Source organism: Chrysemys picta, chromosome 4 (assembly GCF_011386835.1).
Source record: "Chrysemys picta bellii isolate R12L10 chromosome 4, ASM1138683v2, whole genome shotgun sequence".
Taxonomy (NCBI): domain Eukaryota; kingdom Metazoa; phylum Chordata; order Testudines; family Emydidae; genus Chrysemys; species Chrysemys picta.
In genome coordinates this window covers 118,031,293-118,046,305 of record NC_088794.1, presented here as the reverse complement: position 1 = coordinate 118,046,305, position 15,013 = coordinate 118,031,293, and the positions used below count along the sequence as shown (strand labels likewise).

The following is a 15,013-nucleotide window of genomic DNA, read 5'->3' as shown; positions in this document are numbered from 1 at the left end:
ATGCATTGGGGACCAAAGTCTTTTGGACTGACGTGGATGTGATTGATAATTTGGTTGGAGATGGGGAAAGTAGAGAGAGGAAAAGGCATTTACCCCATCTAGTGTAGAAGCCCCTCTCTCTCTGGACCCAATGCTAGCACAGGACACCCACCAGAGACAGACACAGAACATGGAACATAGAACATGCAACACAGAACACTGAACACAGACTTTGTCACAACACTATAACCATGGTATTTTTATAACGCTTCAGCTGGTACCAGCTCTCCTGATGTTCCGGTTCAGAGGCTAGAAGATAGAAGCTTAGAAACAAATTAGCACAGTGCTCCCACTGCAGCAGACCCTGCTTGTTTGAGTTGTCCATGGTGTCTGGGGTCCGGCCACCCGGAGTCCAGATCCGGGGGATCCGGATCATACCAGATATCCCTGTCCCAATCATTATATGGTCCCACACACCCCTGGGCTTTCACCCCAATGGCGGTGACCCGGGCTGAATAAGCCCCCCAGACCCTGTTTTCCCGGCGGACCCCTTCAGGACCAGATCCTGCACAATCCAGTCCCGCCTTATTGGGACTGTATATAAGTACATATTTATCCAACATGAGCTCTAGTTCAGGAATTGTACTCCCAGGTGGAACCGCCCCTGGCATCCAGGGGTCTGCCCCTTTCTTTTGGAGCCATGCTCACAACACCCCGGGCGGCGGCAGCGCTCCCCAACGGGGGCTGTATTCTCGCTCGGGCTGCTTCACCTTTTTCTTTCCCTTGCCCCACAGTGGCATACTTAGCATTGGTGTCCTTTTCTTCCTGAGGTGGGTTGTTAGCCTACCACCTTTTACACAGGCTCGAGCCAGACACGTTCAAGAAGCTATTAGGGGGAACCAGGGGGTTTACACCTAACTCTCTCCCTTGCCCTACACCGGCACTCAACAGTGGCGTCCTTTTCTCCCTGCAGTGGGTTGCTAGCCTACCACTTTTTACACAGGCTTGAGTCGGACCCACCCAAGAGACCAGGTGTGGGGGCACCAGGGGACCCCTACTCTTGGGTCAAATCCTCCACTAAGCTGCCTGCATTCTCCACCATTAATGTTACCCGAAATTGGGTCAGCTAGTAAGCTTAGGGAGGACTAATGACCCACCAGTTTGGCAGAAAGCAGCACGTTTATTATATTGATAGCTAAGCTCAAAAGAAGTGGGGGGGGGGGGGGGTGTCACATTCACACTCGCATACTCATGCTCCCAGGACAGGCACAGCACTGGAGATGTCAGGATCCTTTAAGGTAAGTGTCCCACAGCACAGCGATGGATGGTGTGATGAAGGCACGTCTTCCCGAGGCACGATGGAATGCAACGCAGCGAACCACTGGCCAGGCGGTCCGGGCGAAGGGCTTTCACGGGAGGTACAAGCTTGTGAGTGCACTCCTGAGCACATGGTCCCTTCCCCTTTTAAGGACCTGCTCCTCATGGCCTGCGACTAGAGATGACTTGGCTGCGTCTGGTTGGTCACACTCCACCTCAGCTAGTGTCCATTCAGTGTCCATGAATTGGGTGTGTGAGTGCTGCCTAACTGGAGTCCCAGACATCTTGTCTATCTAGGAGCTCTTCTGATCTTCCAGCTGTTTAAGCAGCCCATTCATCCCACAAGCATTCCAGGAGGGAGGGGTGGGGGAAAGCCACTTCACAGATATTCAAAAAGAGAGAGGAGACAAGGAGTGTGTGTGTGTGTGTGTGTGTAACAGACCTTTTGAGCATGCAGGTTTTACAGAGCATACAGATCACTGCTGCTCCTACAACAACAATGATTTTGAGACACAGGGAATATAACAGTCATGTGAGTTAAACTGGTAGGACTTACAGTGTAAGGGATTCATTACACAGCCCATGGAACGCATTTGCAGGCACTGAAGTCACGTAAGGATTATCTGCAATTTCACTGCAAAAGAAGACAAAAGGCTTAACACTGCAATAAAACATCTGCATAACATTGTTAATGATTCTCTGACATACAGCACAATAAAATGCAAAATATACATAAACAAAGGGTACAGTTCCACAAGTTATATGTTCCAGATGTGCTGGAAGACTAAAATGCTTCAGCCACCTAAAAAGTGTAGGTATCCAGAATACTTGTACCATTAATTGCTTGAATAAAATAGATGGGGGTTACATTATTGGCTAATGTGTGCCCAGCCTGTGTGGTTCTTTTGAATAATAGCACAGACAGATTGCTCCTTTCATAAGCTAGTGAATTAGCAGTTAAGTAAATAACAACAATCACCACAATGTTAACTAATTTATCCCAAGTAAAGTTAAAGATAAAATTCTAATTTTGGTGAAGAATACCATGAAAGAAAAGATCACAAATAGACTACGCTGTTTAAGATAAAGACTGTCTTCCTATGTGTCTGAACTACCCCTAGTACAAAGGAAAGGATGAACAGTTAACCCTGAATTGCACAGAATCCTAGCAGCTGGAAAGGACCTCTAGTCATGGGTCATCTAGACCAATGGTACATCTCAACTTAATGGCCCTGTAATTGTCCCACAGCCCACCACATCCCCAAATCCTTTGCAACTACCACCTCCACAACTCTCCTGTCTCAGAGCTAAGTGCTGTTGGGGCAGGGAGGGGAGGAAGAATGTGGGAAAGGGTATAGTTTCACCATGACTGGGTTTGACGGCAGGAGTGAACAGGGTGGTGATATGATGGGAAGAAGTAAGGGAGCTAATTGTTCCTTCTCTACTTTTCCATGGCTCCCACTGGGTTCTAGCTATCTCAAGATTCTGCAGGTTTTGATTTTCTTCAGCTGGTAGATGGTGTGCTCCAATGGACATCTCATCATGACCCACTTGAGAGTCATTCCCCATAGGCTGAGAAACCCTGGTATAGTCCATTCCACTGTATGTGGCAGGATCTGTTTCATTACCCCTTGAGGTATAAATACATGCTACAAGATGCTAAAATTCAACTTTTATCACTACCATCTTCATTCCAAACTTTTTCCATTGGTAATAATTTTCTCACCCAGTATTTTGGGGCTGAAATTTTCCATGCCTGATCTCAGCCCCAAAAGTGATTCCCCCTCTTTCTTATTATAAAATTTGTTTAAAATTGGTTCAGCTGGTTTTGAGTTATACCAGCATGGATCTAAAATATGTTTTACCCACAGAGAGGTCTCAATCAGAAAATCTGTGACTCAAAAATGGCTAACAGTAAAAACTGCAAACTTAGCTCAATTTTAGACCTTTCCAAGGTTCAAGCCAAGTTTGAAGAAAAGATTTTCAGTCCTTTTACAATTATGAATCTTTAAAATTGTGACGCAGGAACACATGCAGTAAAATGTTTCTGTTCTTTGTATAGTGTCAATTAAGTGCTATTAGAATCAGAAAACTGACTAAGTAAAAGTGACATCTTTTACCCAACAAATGTGCTCCTCTCATCTTCTCTTCAGAGAATAAATTATATTTAACATCAATTGTTTCATTTAGCAAGACTATAATATTGAGTTATGGTACAATTGGCAACTCTTTAGAGAAGATGAACCCTGTGTGTTCTTGCTGAATCTGCCTACTTTAAAAAACATTACACATTTATTTTAATAAATTCCTGCTAGACCTGCAGAACCAACATATGTACAGAAGAGTGAGCTGGATTCAATTCCATCTGGTTCATCATCTACAAAATTGTTTATTAAGTTCCAAATGCAGAATTTTTCTTGATGGTAGTGATGCATGAACCAGAAAGAATATGCTCAGTTGAATATGCAGGGCTGTCAGATGGAAAAAACATCTTTTTACTTCTAACATGAGCAAATTTTATCCAAAGTCTCTGAGAATTATAAACATGGGATCCATGGCATCACTTTTAAAAGTCACTTTTCAAAGTGGACTTTCACTTTCAAATAAAGCATCCCAGAATGCTGGCAACAACCAACAGCACCTTAGCTTAGCAAGAGGAATAATTCCAGAAAAGACAGCAGACCTTGGTTTAGGACACCTGCCACCAGAAAAAACGGAGTTAAGGACTGCTGCCATTAGAAGACATGAAACCAAACTTCTTCAGAACAAGGAACTTACAAGTTCCATTACCGTTTTTCCTAGCTTTGTTTGTTTGCTTTTTAAAAACATCGTGTCCTTTTTCTAAATCAGAATGTGAATGTGGATAAACTCCTTGCACTAAAAACTTCACTCAGAATGTGAACTGAGGCCATACTGCTATTTTTATTTATTTATTTAGTGGTTTGCATGTGTTCAGTTAACGTTTTCCCTTTGTGTTTTCCATATCTCCAGCTCTTGCATTTTGTGGGTTCTGGACCAGAAGAACAGAGATAACAATGGAGGGAGACTGTTCTTGCTGGATTGCTAAGATACTTCTTTCTGGCAATTATTTGGCATCTCTCTCTAAAGTGGGAGCCTCCACTGCAGAATTGTTTGGGACTTGACTGTAGCACTGTTCTAACCAGATCTGCAGGGCAAACACTTACAGTAAAAAGTTCACATCAGCTGAATAGATTTTGGTGAGGTCAGGAAATATCGTAATTCCAGTGTTGAAAATTCCACTAAAACAGAGGACAAAATAGAAAAAGAGAGAGAATTAAATTTAATGAATCACTACTCAAAAAAGATGCTATAGGTTCAGACCATTACACAGAGCTGGATGGAACATGGTTATTTTATACTCTCCACTGATTGTCAACTCACCTATGAACTCTTTGTACCCAAATGTAGGGCTATGAAGAACACATCATAAATCAGTGTGGGGTTTTAGGGAGATATTCTGCAAAGTCTTTTCCACCTCTAACTACCAAGACTCTGTGATTACATAGGTTTGAACTAAGCCACTTACTATGTAGCTCCTTTCCTTTATTTGGCAGCATCAGCATTAAAAAAGTTCCATGCCATCTCCTTCCAATTCTCCATGGGAGTGTCAAGAAGCACTTTTAGCAACTGGGTAGAGTTGGGGTGCTAAGGGCACAAACCTACTCCCACTGAAGTCAATAGGAGTGTTGCCATTGACTCCAATGGCTGCATGATTCAGCTCTAATACAGCAGTAAGACTGTCAATGTCAGGAAGATGTTGAGAAAGTTAGAAAGTCTTTAGAAGGAAAGGCAAGGTGGAGATTTGGAGCAAACAGGGGGAGTGAGCTTGTGAGGGTAGAAAGAAAAAAGGAGTGGAGAAAAGGATCAAAGAGTAGGATCTTCAAGCTTTTGGGACAGTATGACAGGGGCACAGACACACAGGAGGGAGAGAAAGTGAGTGTGTGTTCTGAAAGCAAAAAGATGGGTCAACATTCAGAAAGAGATGAAGAGAGATAGGGCTCTTGGAGATGGAGAACAGAGGGCCCAAATCTCTGTTCCAGCTGACATGTAGTCAGTGCAAGAAAATGGCAGGTAAGGGAAGGAAGAATAAATTTGACTGTTGGCCTCATTTGCACCTCCTGGTATTTTGGGCTTTGCTGGGGGCCAGGACCCAGAGTAAATTAGCGAAGTCTCAGAACTAGGGTTGACAACCCTCCCGGATTGGCTGGGAGTCTCCTGGAATCGGCCTCAGTCTCCCGGTGACTATTAAAGGCAATCCGGGAGATTTTAATAGGCTAAAGTCCAGTCAGCAGGGCTAAGGCAGGCTCCCTACCTGTCCTGGCTCTGCGTGGCTCCCAGAAGCAGCCGGCACGTCTGGCTCCTAGGCGAAGAGGCAGCCAGGGGGTCTTCGCGTACTGCCCCCACACTCTGCCCTTAGCGCTGACTCTGCAGCTCCCATTGGAGCCCCCTGATCGTCCTTGATCCTAGGATCTGGATATGCCGGCCACTTCCAGGAGCTGCCCAAGGTAAGTGCCGCCCAGACGGAGTCTGCACCCCTCACCCCCTCCCACACCTCAACCCTCTGCCCCAGCCCTGAGCCCTCTTCCGCACCCAAACTCCCTCCCAGAGCCTGCACCCTACAGCCCCTCCAGCCCAGCAACCCCCTGCCCCAGCCCAAAGCCCCCTCCCACACTCCAAATCCCTCAGCCCCACCCCCAGCCCAGAACCTGCACCCCCTCCCGCACTCTCACCCCCTGCCCAGCCTGGTGAAAGTGAGTGAAGGCGTGGGAGAGCAAGCAACAGAGGTTTGTATTCATTCCCCATCAAAATGCTTTGTTTCAAAGCTTCCCCATGCCTTTAGTTAATGTCACTTGGTGTCCCCAGGTAACATCCTTAATGAGTAGTTAATATTTATTTTTGCATGTTTTTTTTCCTTCTCCCTCCTATTATTTGTCATTTGTCTTCTGAGAGTGAGACCTCTGAAGGGCTTATTATGTTTGAAGATCACCTAACTCATTGTAGGCACTACTGTAAAACAAAGAATGAAACAACAAGGCAGCCTTTCATTATCCAAGGAGGCCCTAGGAAAGAATCTTTGAATTACATAAACGGTGTGATCTTTAAACTGCACACACTCTCCCCTTCCCCAGCCTATGGAAGGAAAAATATGTCCTATATGTTTTCTTTGCCTGAATTATGTAAACTACTCCAGATAATAAGCTGGCGACAATAAGAACTCTGCCATTCATTGTGGCTAAGATTTGTTGTTCAAGTTCTGCTATGAAGGAAACAGATCTAGTCTTCCAGGTCTGCCCCAACTTTACAGAAATGCAGTTATTTACTTTAGCACTGATCCCTTTGAGAGAGAAAGTAATTACAAGAAAACACTACTCTCAACATAAAGGTGACCTGCAATGGAGACAAAATTGTGTTTGTGTCCATTGTTATAGCTTTATGGTTTATGGCTTTAAGGGCCCAAAAGCAAGCTATTCCACTGGTTAGGAAAGATAGAAAATGTGGCAAAAGACCATCTTGACTTAACCACGAGATCTTGCATGATCTAAAAAATAAAAAGGAGTCATATAAAAAATGGAAACTAGGACAGATTACAAAGGATATAGGCAAACAACACAGGAATGCAGGGGCAAGATTAGAAAGGCAAAGGCACAAAATGAGCTCAAACTACAGGAATAAAGGGAAACAAGAAGACTTTTTATCAATACATTAGAAGCAAGAGGAAGACCAAAGACAGGGTAGGCCCACTGCTTAGTGAAGAGGGAGAAACAGTAACAGAAAACTTGGAAATGGCAGAGATGCTTAATGACTTCCTTGTTTCGGTCTTCACTGAGAAGTCTGAAGGAATGCCTAACATAGTGAATGCTAATGGGAAGGGGGTAGGTTTAGCAGATAAAATAAAAAAAGAACGAGTTAAAAATCACTTAGAAAAGTTAGATGCCTGCAAGTCACCAGGGCCTGATGAAATGCATCCTAGAATACTCAAGGAGCTAATAGAGGAGGTATCTGAGCCTCTAGCTATTATCTTTGGAAAATCATGGGAGACGGGAGAGATTCCAGAAGACTGGAAAAGGGCAAATATAGTGCCCATCTATAAAAAAGGGAAATAAAAACAACCCAGGAAACTACAGACCAGTTAGTTTAACTTCTGTGCCAGGGAAGATAATGGAGCAAGTAATTAAGGAAATCATCTGCAAACACTTGGAAGGTGGTAAGGTGATAGGGAACAGCCAGCATGGATTTGTGAAAAACAAATCATGTCAAACCAATCTGATAGCTTTCTTTGATAGGATAATGAGCCTTGTGGATAAGGGTGAAGCCGTGGATGTGGTATACCTAGACTTTAGTAAAGCATTTGATACGGTCTCGCATGATATTTTTATCAATAAACTACGCAAATACAATTTAGATGGGGCTACTATAAGGTGGGTGCATAACTGGCTGGATAACCGTACTCAGAGAGTTGTTATTAATGGTTCCCAATCCTGCTGGAAAGGCATAACGAGTGGGGTACCGCAGGGGTCTGTTTTGGGACTGGCTCTGTTCAATATCTTCATCAACAACTTAGATATTGGCATAGAAAGTACGCTTATTAAGTTTGCGGATGATACCAAACTGGGAGGGATTGCAACTGCTTTGGAGGACAGGGTCATAATTCAAAATGATCTGGACAAATTGGAGAAATGGTCTGAGTTAAACAGGATGAAGTTTAACAAAGACAAATGCAAAGTGCTCCACTTAGGAAGAAAAAATCAGTTTCACACATACAGAATGGGAAGAGACTGTCTAGGAAGGAGTACGGCAGAAAGGGATCTAGGGGTTATAGTGGACCACAAGCTAAATATGAGTCAACAGTGTGATGCTGTTGCAGAAAAAGCAAACATGATTCTGGGATGTATTAACAGGTGTGTTGTGAGCAAGACACGAGAAGTCATTCTTCCGCTCTACTCTGCTCTGGTTAGGCCTCAGCTGGAGTATTGTGTCCAGTTCTGGGCACCGCATTTCCAAAAAGATGTGGAGAAATTGGAAAGGGTCCAGAGAAGAGCAACAAGAATGATTAAAGGTCTTGAGAACATGACCTATGAAGGAAGGCTGAAAGAATTGGGTTTGTTTAGTTTGGAAAAGAGAAGACTGAGAGGGGACATGATAGCAGTTTTCAGGTATTTAAAAGGGTGTCATAAGGAGGAGGGAGAAAACTTGTTCACCTTAGATTCTAAGGATAGAACAAGAAGCAATGGGTTTAAACTGCAGCAAGGGAGGTCTAGGTTGGACATTAGGAAAAAGTTTCTAACTGTCAGGGTGGTTAAACACTGGAATAAATTGCCTAGGGAGGTTGTGGAATCTCCATCTCTGGAGATATTTAAGAGTAGGTTAGATAAATGTCTATCAGGGATGGTCTAGACAGTATTTGGTCCTGCCATGCGGGCAGGGGACTGGACTCAATGACCTCTCGAGGTCCCTTCCAGTTTTAGAATCTATGAATCTATGAATATAAACAAAGGCTGGAAATTCATGGTCCCTGCCTTCCTATGCCCCCAATCGCCTGCTCAAAATCACTAAGATTTTTTGTTGATATTTTTTCATTGTAATTTTGGATCTCGTCTACCCTGCTTCTTCTTTTTTTTTTTTTTTTTTGTGAAGACTCTATGGACAAATGGAGGAGAACTCCTCCAGACCCATTTCTGTCATAGAACTTACAGCAAATTGGGGCCTAATGATGAACTTGTCAGCTGTAGTTAATGTGCATTATTATATGTAAACATATATATAATTAAAGTAAAAACTGTACATATTTCTGTTGTATCTGTATTGTATCTGTAACAGTGGGCTGGAGAGACTAGGGTCAAGCTAATCCTGATTACAGAATGAGATCTGAGGGGAATCAGGAAATTCCCTATAAAAAATGGAAGGTGGCTGCAGTAAAGGGGGATCCCAAGTCATGCTGATGGACTCTAGCGGGAGGAAAGAAGATGACTCCTGTAGGATCATTACACCAGGGAGTTTGGAGGATAAAGCTCAGTAAGCAGGAAGCCCCTAGGAAGTAAGAAACCTGACTGTGTTTGGGACTGGATATCAGAGCCTCAGTGAGGGAGAGCTGAGAGGTCAGACTGGGATGGAAGAAGAGCCCTGAGCCATGCGTCTGACGAAGTGGGCATTCACCCACGAAAGCTTATGTTCCAATATATCTGTTACTCTTTAAGGTGCCACAGGACTCTTTGTTGCTTTCTTTGTGTTGTTGGACTTCCGTTTGGGACTCTGGGTTCTTGTAAACTGTTGCTGGCATTAAACTGGTGCCAGGAGGGGTAGTGTTAACAAAAGAAAACCCCTGTGAGTTCTTAAACGGCCCTGAAGAAAGTAAAAATCAGAGGTGAAAAACTTAAAGAGGTACCCCTGGCCAGCAGGGGGTGCTCAGTAAGCAGCAGTCTTTTTTACAGTATCCCTCTTCTCAATCTTTCCTACAGATTCTGTGGCAACACATTTCCTTTGCTTCACCAGGTTCAGCATTTCCCCCTCTAGCAGTAGGGGTGCCTGTCATAAGTCAGTCTCACTCTGGATAGTTTTTATTCCTCACTCAAGTTTTATTTTTAAATATTGTACAAGGTGGGCCTCAGGGTGGGCCCAAGCAGTACTCTTCAGCCAAACAAAGAAACAAATTCATAACACAGATTCATAACACCTCTCGGGGGTGTTGCCGCATTATGCTGGCTCCAGGGTGCCAGTCCTTCCCCAAACAGGCATTTGGTTGATTGCTTCCCCTATAGGGAGAAGAGCAGCCTTCTACCCAGGAGAAACCTTTTTTCCTGCTGCAGCTTGTCTCTTCTCTTTTCCCACATCTCCCTCACCAGAAGAGGTGTTTTTAAAGGTCACAGGCAGCCCTTAATTGGATTCACACATAGGCGCCAAAGCTGTGGGTGCTCCGAGGCTGGAGCATCCACGGGGCAAAAATGGTGGGTGCTGAGCTAGACCCCTTATCAGCTATCCCCCATCCCCCAGTGTGTCCTGCCTGCAGGCAGGCCCCATGAATCAGCGCTTCCCCCGCTCTCCCCATGCCTTCTGCACGCTGCGATCAGCTGTTTCACAACATGCAGGAGGCTGGGGGGGGAGGAGCAAGGACGTGGTGGAAGGAGGTGGAACTGGGCGGGAAGAGGCGGGGCATGGGTGGAGTAGGAGCGGGAAGAGGTGGGGAGTGGTGTAAGTGGGGCCTTGGAGGAAGGGGTGGAGTGGGGGCGGGGCCTGGGGAAGAGCCAGTGGTCAAGCACCCCCCGACACTTTGGAAAGTCCATGCCCATGAACATGTCCTTAGTTGACCTGAAGTAACCCCTTTTCAGCTCATGGGAGGAAAAGGGCCTTTACCATTCTGTCACAATTCCTAGAAGGAACCATTCTAATAATCTACATAACACAGCTCACAAAATTTCACTCAGTAATTCATATCCAATAATTTGTGATGCTATATTTGACTTCATTGATATTACTGAAAGTATAGAACAAGCAGCAAGTAAAAGGAATAAAAAGCCCAAACTAAGTTCCCTACCCCTCCTTCATGGCACCTTTAAAACACTTTTGCAAATACCTTCCCTCCCCCCTCTCCCCCCATAGGTTTTGTGGATGAGATGTCAAATCGAGGTCCTGATTAAGTGTGGGTATCTACCCCTTTCAGCAAGAGCAGTCCAAGTTTATTCTGGTGTAATTACTGTAATGAAAAAAGTACATATGAAAAATGAATACATGTATTGTAATGAATAATGTACCAAAGAATTAGCTATCCAGGATCTGGGATGAGGGCTGGGCTTTTGAGGCTAATGAGATCCAGAGTCTTGGCCTAATTCTAGCCTGACCCAACCTCCTACTTCAGAAACAGGACCAAAAGGGCATAAGGCATTCCTGGGACTCCCTAATACAACAGCTTGCAGCTCTTTTCTTGCTTGCAGAGCCTATAACTGGCCTTAGTTTAGTTGAATGCTTACATTAAAAGAAAACGGAATATCCATTTTCCATCCAGCTCTGAAGGGAAAAAGAAATAGTTACACTGTAGTAGGGCAACATCTACACTGAGAATAATCTCTGAAAATTAAGTGCCCAGTACTTACAGGTATTTTAACAGTGGGAGGATCTTAAAGGCATCTGGATCTATGTAATGTAGATTTCTAGCATTGCGAATTTCTCTGTTAAAAAATAGATACAAATTAGCATATTAGCAAAAAAAATTATGTTCATATTTGAAATTTAACATAAACAAAACAGCATAATACTAAAGTGAACTTTCAGAGAAACATAACTCCTGTGCTGACCTCTTGCACTGGACTGCATCCCAGTAATACAACAAATTGACATCATGCAATGGAGGTGAGCATGTTTGGTGTGCAATGTTACATTACAGCAGCAGCATCTGGACAGATTTGGTTTTGGACACTAATAAGCTTAAGTAATGGGGAGAAAGCACAGGGCTTTGACCTTCTGCACACATTGATTTTATCAGGAAAAGTCAATAAAGCTATTGAAATGTGTTTAATAAAGCAAATAATGTTCAAAATCAAAGGCAGCTTGGGAGGAGGTTTGCGTGTCTTGGACGGTTGGGTAATGGGTTGAAATTTTTAGTTTTGGATATGGAGGGGAAAAAAAGAGAAAACGAAGATTATAAAATAGGATTTAATTTCATGTGAGGCCATTTTAGGGGCCTGTGAGTGCCAAAGTTTCTTTTGTTAACACTCTCAATTAGTTTCCACCTTCTCATTTAAATTTACCAAGTATAATAATAAAAATTAATCTATAGAAAACTTAAAACATCTGAGTTAATAAGTATGCAGGAGGAAGCATCTCCACTGTGGCAGGACTGGAAGTTTGGACACCATCATTCTATTTTTGGTTCTGTCTGTAACATGCTGTGGCATCCTGCAAAGTTACTTAAACCTCCATGCTGTAGTTTACTCTCAGTAAACTGCGAATAAATACTACCACAAAAATAATTTAGCATTTGTTTTCATATTCAAAGAGCTTTACAAACATTAAGCCTCATAATCTCTCATGCTGTTATTACCTACATCATAATGTAAGAAAGATAGGGTATAAAATACAATTAGTTAAGCAACTGCTTAACTGATTACTGTTCCACCTTTCTCAGGGCTCTTTTAATTTTGATTGCTTAACTAAAGAAAAGGACTTGAGTTGAATTTAGTCTTAGAGTTTTATTAAATATCCTAACAACAACAACTAAGAGTGTAGGATATAAGACAAAAATAGTATTGGACTATGATTTGGCAAACAGATTAGGAAATTGATTGATATAGCCATTCATTGATATAGATTGCAAGGCCAGAAGGGACCATTGTGATAACCTAATCTGATCTCCTGTGTAACAGGCCACAAAACTTCCCCCAAAATATTTCCTAGAGCATATCTTTTAGAAAAACATCCAATCTTGATTTAAAATATGACAAATTTTCAGAATCAAATCACATAGCTACAACAGAAAGTAACACTTATACCTAATCAGTATCTTGGGAAGGTATCTTTGTTTAGAGTTTTGACTAAGGCCTTGGCTACACTGGCGCTGTACAGCGCTGCAACTTGCTGCACTCAGAGGTGTGAAAACGCACCCCCCCAAGTGCAGCGAGTGCAGCGCTGTAAAGCACCAGTGTAATCAGCGCCTGCAGCGCTGCACGCTCGCTCGCAGCGCTGCAAGCTATTCCCCTTGGAGAGGTGGAGTACTTGCAGCGCTGCGAGAGAGCTGTCGCAGCGCTGGCGGCGCAACTACACTCATGCTACACAGCGCTGCCGCAGCAGCGCTGTTAATCCGCATGTGTAGCCAAGGCCTAAGAGTCCTTGAGAATAGGGCCTCACTTGTGCTAACTGGTTATTAACACATTAGAGGAGGGAGGTGGGGATCCAAAACTAAAGCATAAGACAATTCAGTCACTTACATGCCAATTCACCAAGGTCTTCTTCTCAATGGATCTATAGTAGCCCACCCTTTTTAACCTATTTCCCCACAAATTATATTAGACCCAGGATCTAACACTCCTAAAAAAACTTCAAAAACAGACTCCAATGAGAAACTGCAGAATTGGAATTAATTTGCAAACTGGCCACCGTTAAATTAGGCTTGAATAAAGACTGCGAGCGGATGGGTCATTACACAAAGTAAAAACTACTTCCCCATGCTAATATTTTTCCCCTACTGTTACTCACACTTTCTTATCAACTGTTGGAAATGGGCCATCCTGATTATCACTACAAAAGTTTTTTTTCTCCTGCTGATAACAGCCCACCTTAATTGATTACTCTCGTTATAGTTGGTATGACAACACCCATTTTTTCATGTTCTCTGTGTATATATATCTTCCTACTGTATTTTCCACTGCATGCATCCGATGAAGTGGGTTTTAGCCCACAAAAGCTTATGCTCAAATAAATTTGTTAGTCTCTAGGGTGCCACAAGTATTCCTCATTCTTTTTCCTAAATATCTGACATTTATGACAGACTGTACAGCTGATGGCAGTTCAAGAGGCTTGTACACTTGGTCTGTTTTATGTTTTTATGCACCCGAACTTGAACCTAGACACCATGATAGATACATGTACAGTGTTCTAAATTTTTAGTTAACAACTGTAACTTGTTCAGTTTTAAAGCTCTTTTACAACAACCATGATTGTAATTTGTTACAAAATAAGGACGCACACTAACTCCGTGACAATCTTTAAAGCACATATACAAGGTGTACATTTCCTTACTAAATTAGGTACCCAGTTTCAGGAAATGGTCAGTTGATTGATTTGGGTAATCACAGAAGAGAAACTCTGTTATTTATCACCAGATCTTTACTCAGCCATCAGCTTTCTGCTCAATTACTGTTCACAGCAGGAGCTGACACTGTAAACACAGGTGGAAAAATGGATGGGCCTGACTATAGTCTTTCCCCAGTGTGCTAGTGGGCAACCCAAATTGCTGGAAGATGGAAAGAGATTGTTAAAGTTGCCTATTCAAGATAGGTACTTTATCACCAGGAGGAGTTCCAAATGGCTGGTCCAGGAACTCAGTCTTCTCATTTCCAGGTATCTTTGGCTTTTGGGAAGCAATGTGCTGAAGGAGACAAGCGTTTTATCTCATTTCTGCTGGGTGATCCATTTTGGTTCCTCTTTTTGGAGGTGCTGGTGTGGACTAATCAGATGGTGACCCATACTTCCACCAAAGAGCTGAAATGTCCAATCAAACTGAGAGTTGTTCTCTCTCACCCTTCAATTAAGGAACAAGGCATCATCTTTTGACTTCTTGTAACTGAAGCTGGAACTTTCCAGTCTTTGTGCAACATGTCATGTTGCACCAGCTTGTGTAAGGCAAGTTAGACAATAACTGTTGGTACGTCCCAAGATGGTTGTACATTGAACTCCAGCTGGCTTGCTCTGGTCAGCAACTTACCGCTGTAAGTCATTTTCTGTGGGCCCCCTCATCCAACTCTGCAGTTATGCTTGCTCAAGATGCAGTTTCCCCATCAACACTCTGCTTAGCTGCTGAAATTTCTAGTTTAAAGTTTACATAAATTTAAACAAATTTAAACAGCCCTCTAGCCAAGTCACACATGGTCCATGTGTGAAACAAACAAACCCCTTCCAGGGCACACAGTCCAAAATGTCCCCAGTATCCTAATAGCCCTCCCTGGGCTCAGTCCTCTAAAACAGGGCCGGTCATGCTACCCTTGGTTGG

The 15,013-nt window shown here is 43.2% G+C and overlaps 1 protein-coding gene across 1 annotated transcript in view; it reads right to left on the bottom strand.

The window, feature by feature from the left end:
- TSHR (thyroid stimulating hormone receptor) overlaps positions 1-15,013 on the bottom strand; it is a 237,850-nt gene that overhangs the window by 65,407 nt on the left and 157,430 nt on the right. Inside the window, exons 5-7 of the mRNA XM_005311162.4 lie at positions 11,403-11,477; positions 4,482-4,556; positions 1,853-1,930 (exon numbers count right to left, since the gene is read on the bottom strand). Of these exons, the coding sequence (XP_005311219.1) occupies positions 1,853-1,930; positions 4,482-4,556; positions 11,403-11,477 (228 nt within the window). The remainder of the gene's footprint in view (positions 1-1,852; positions 1,931-4,481; positions 4,557-11,402; positions 11,478-15,013) is intronic.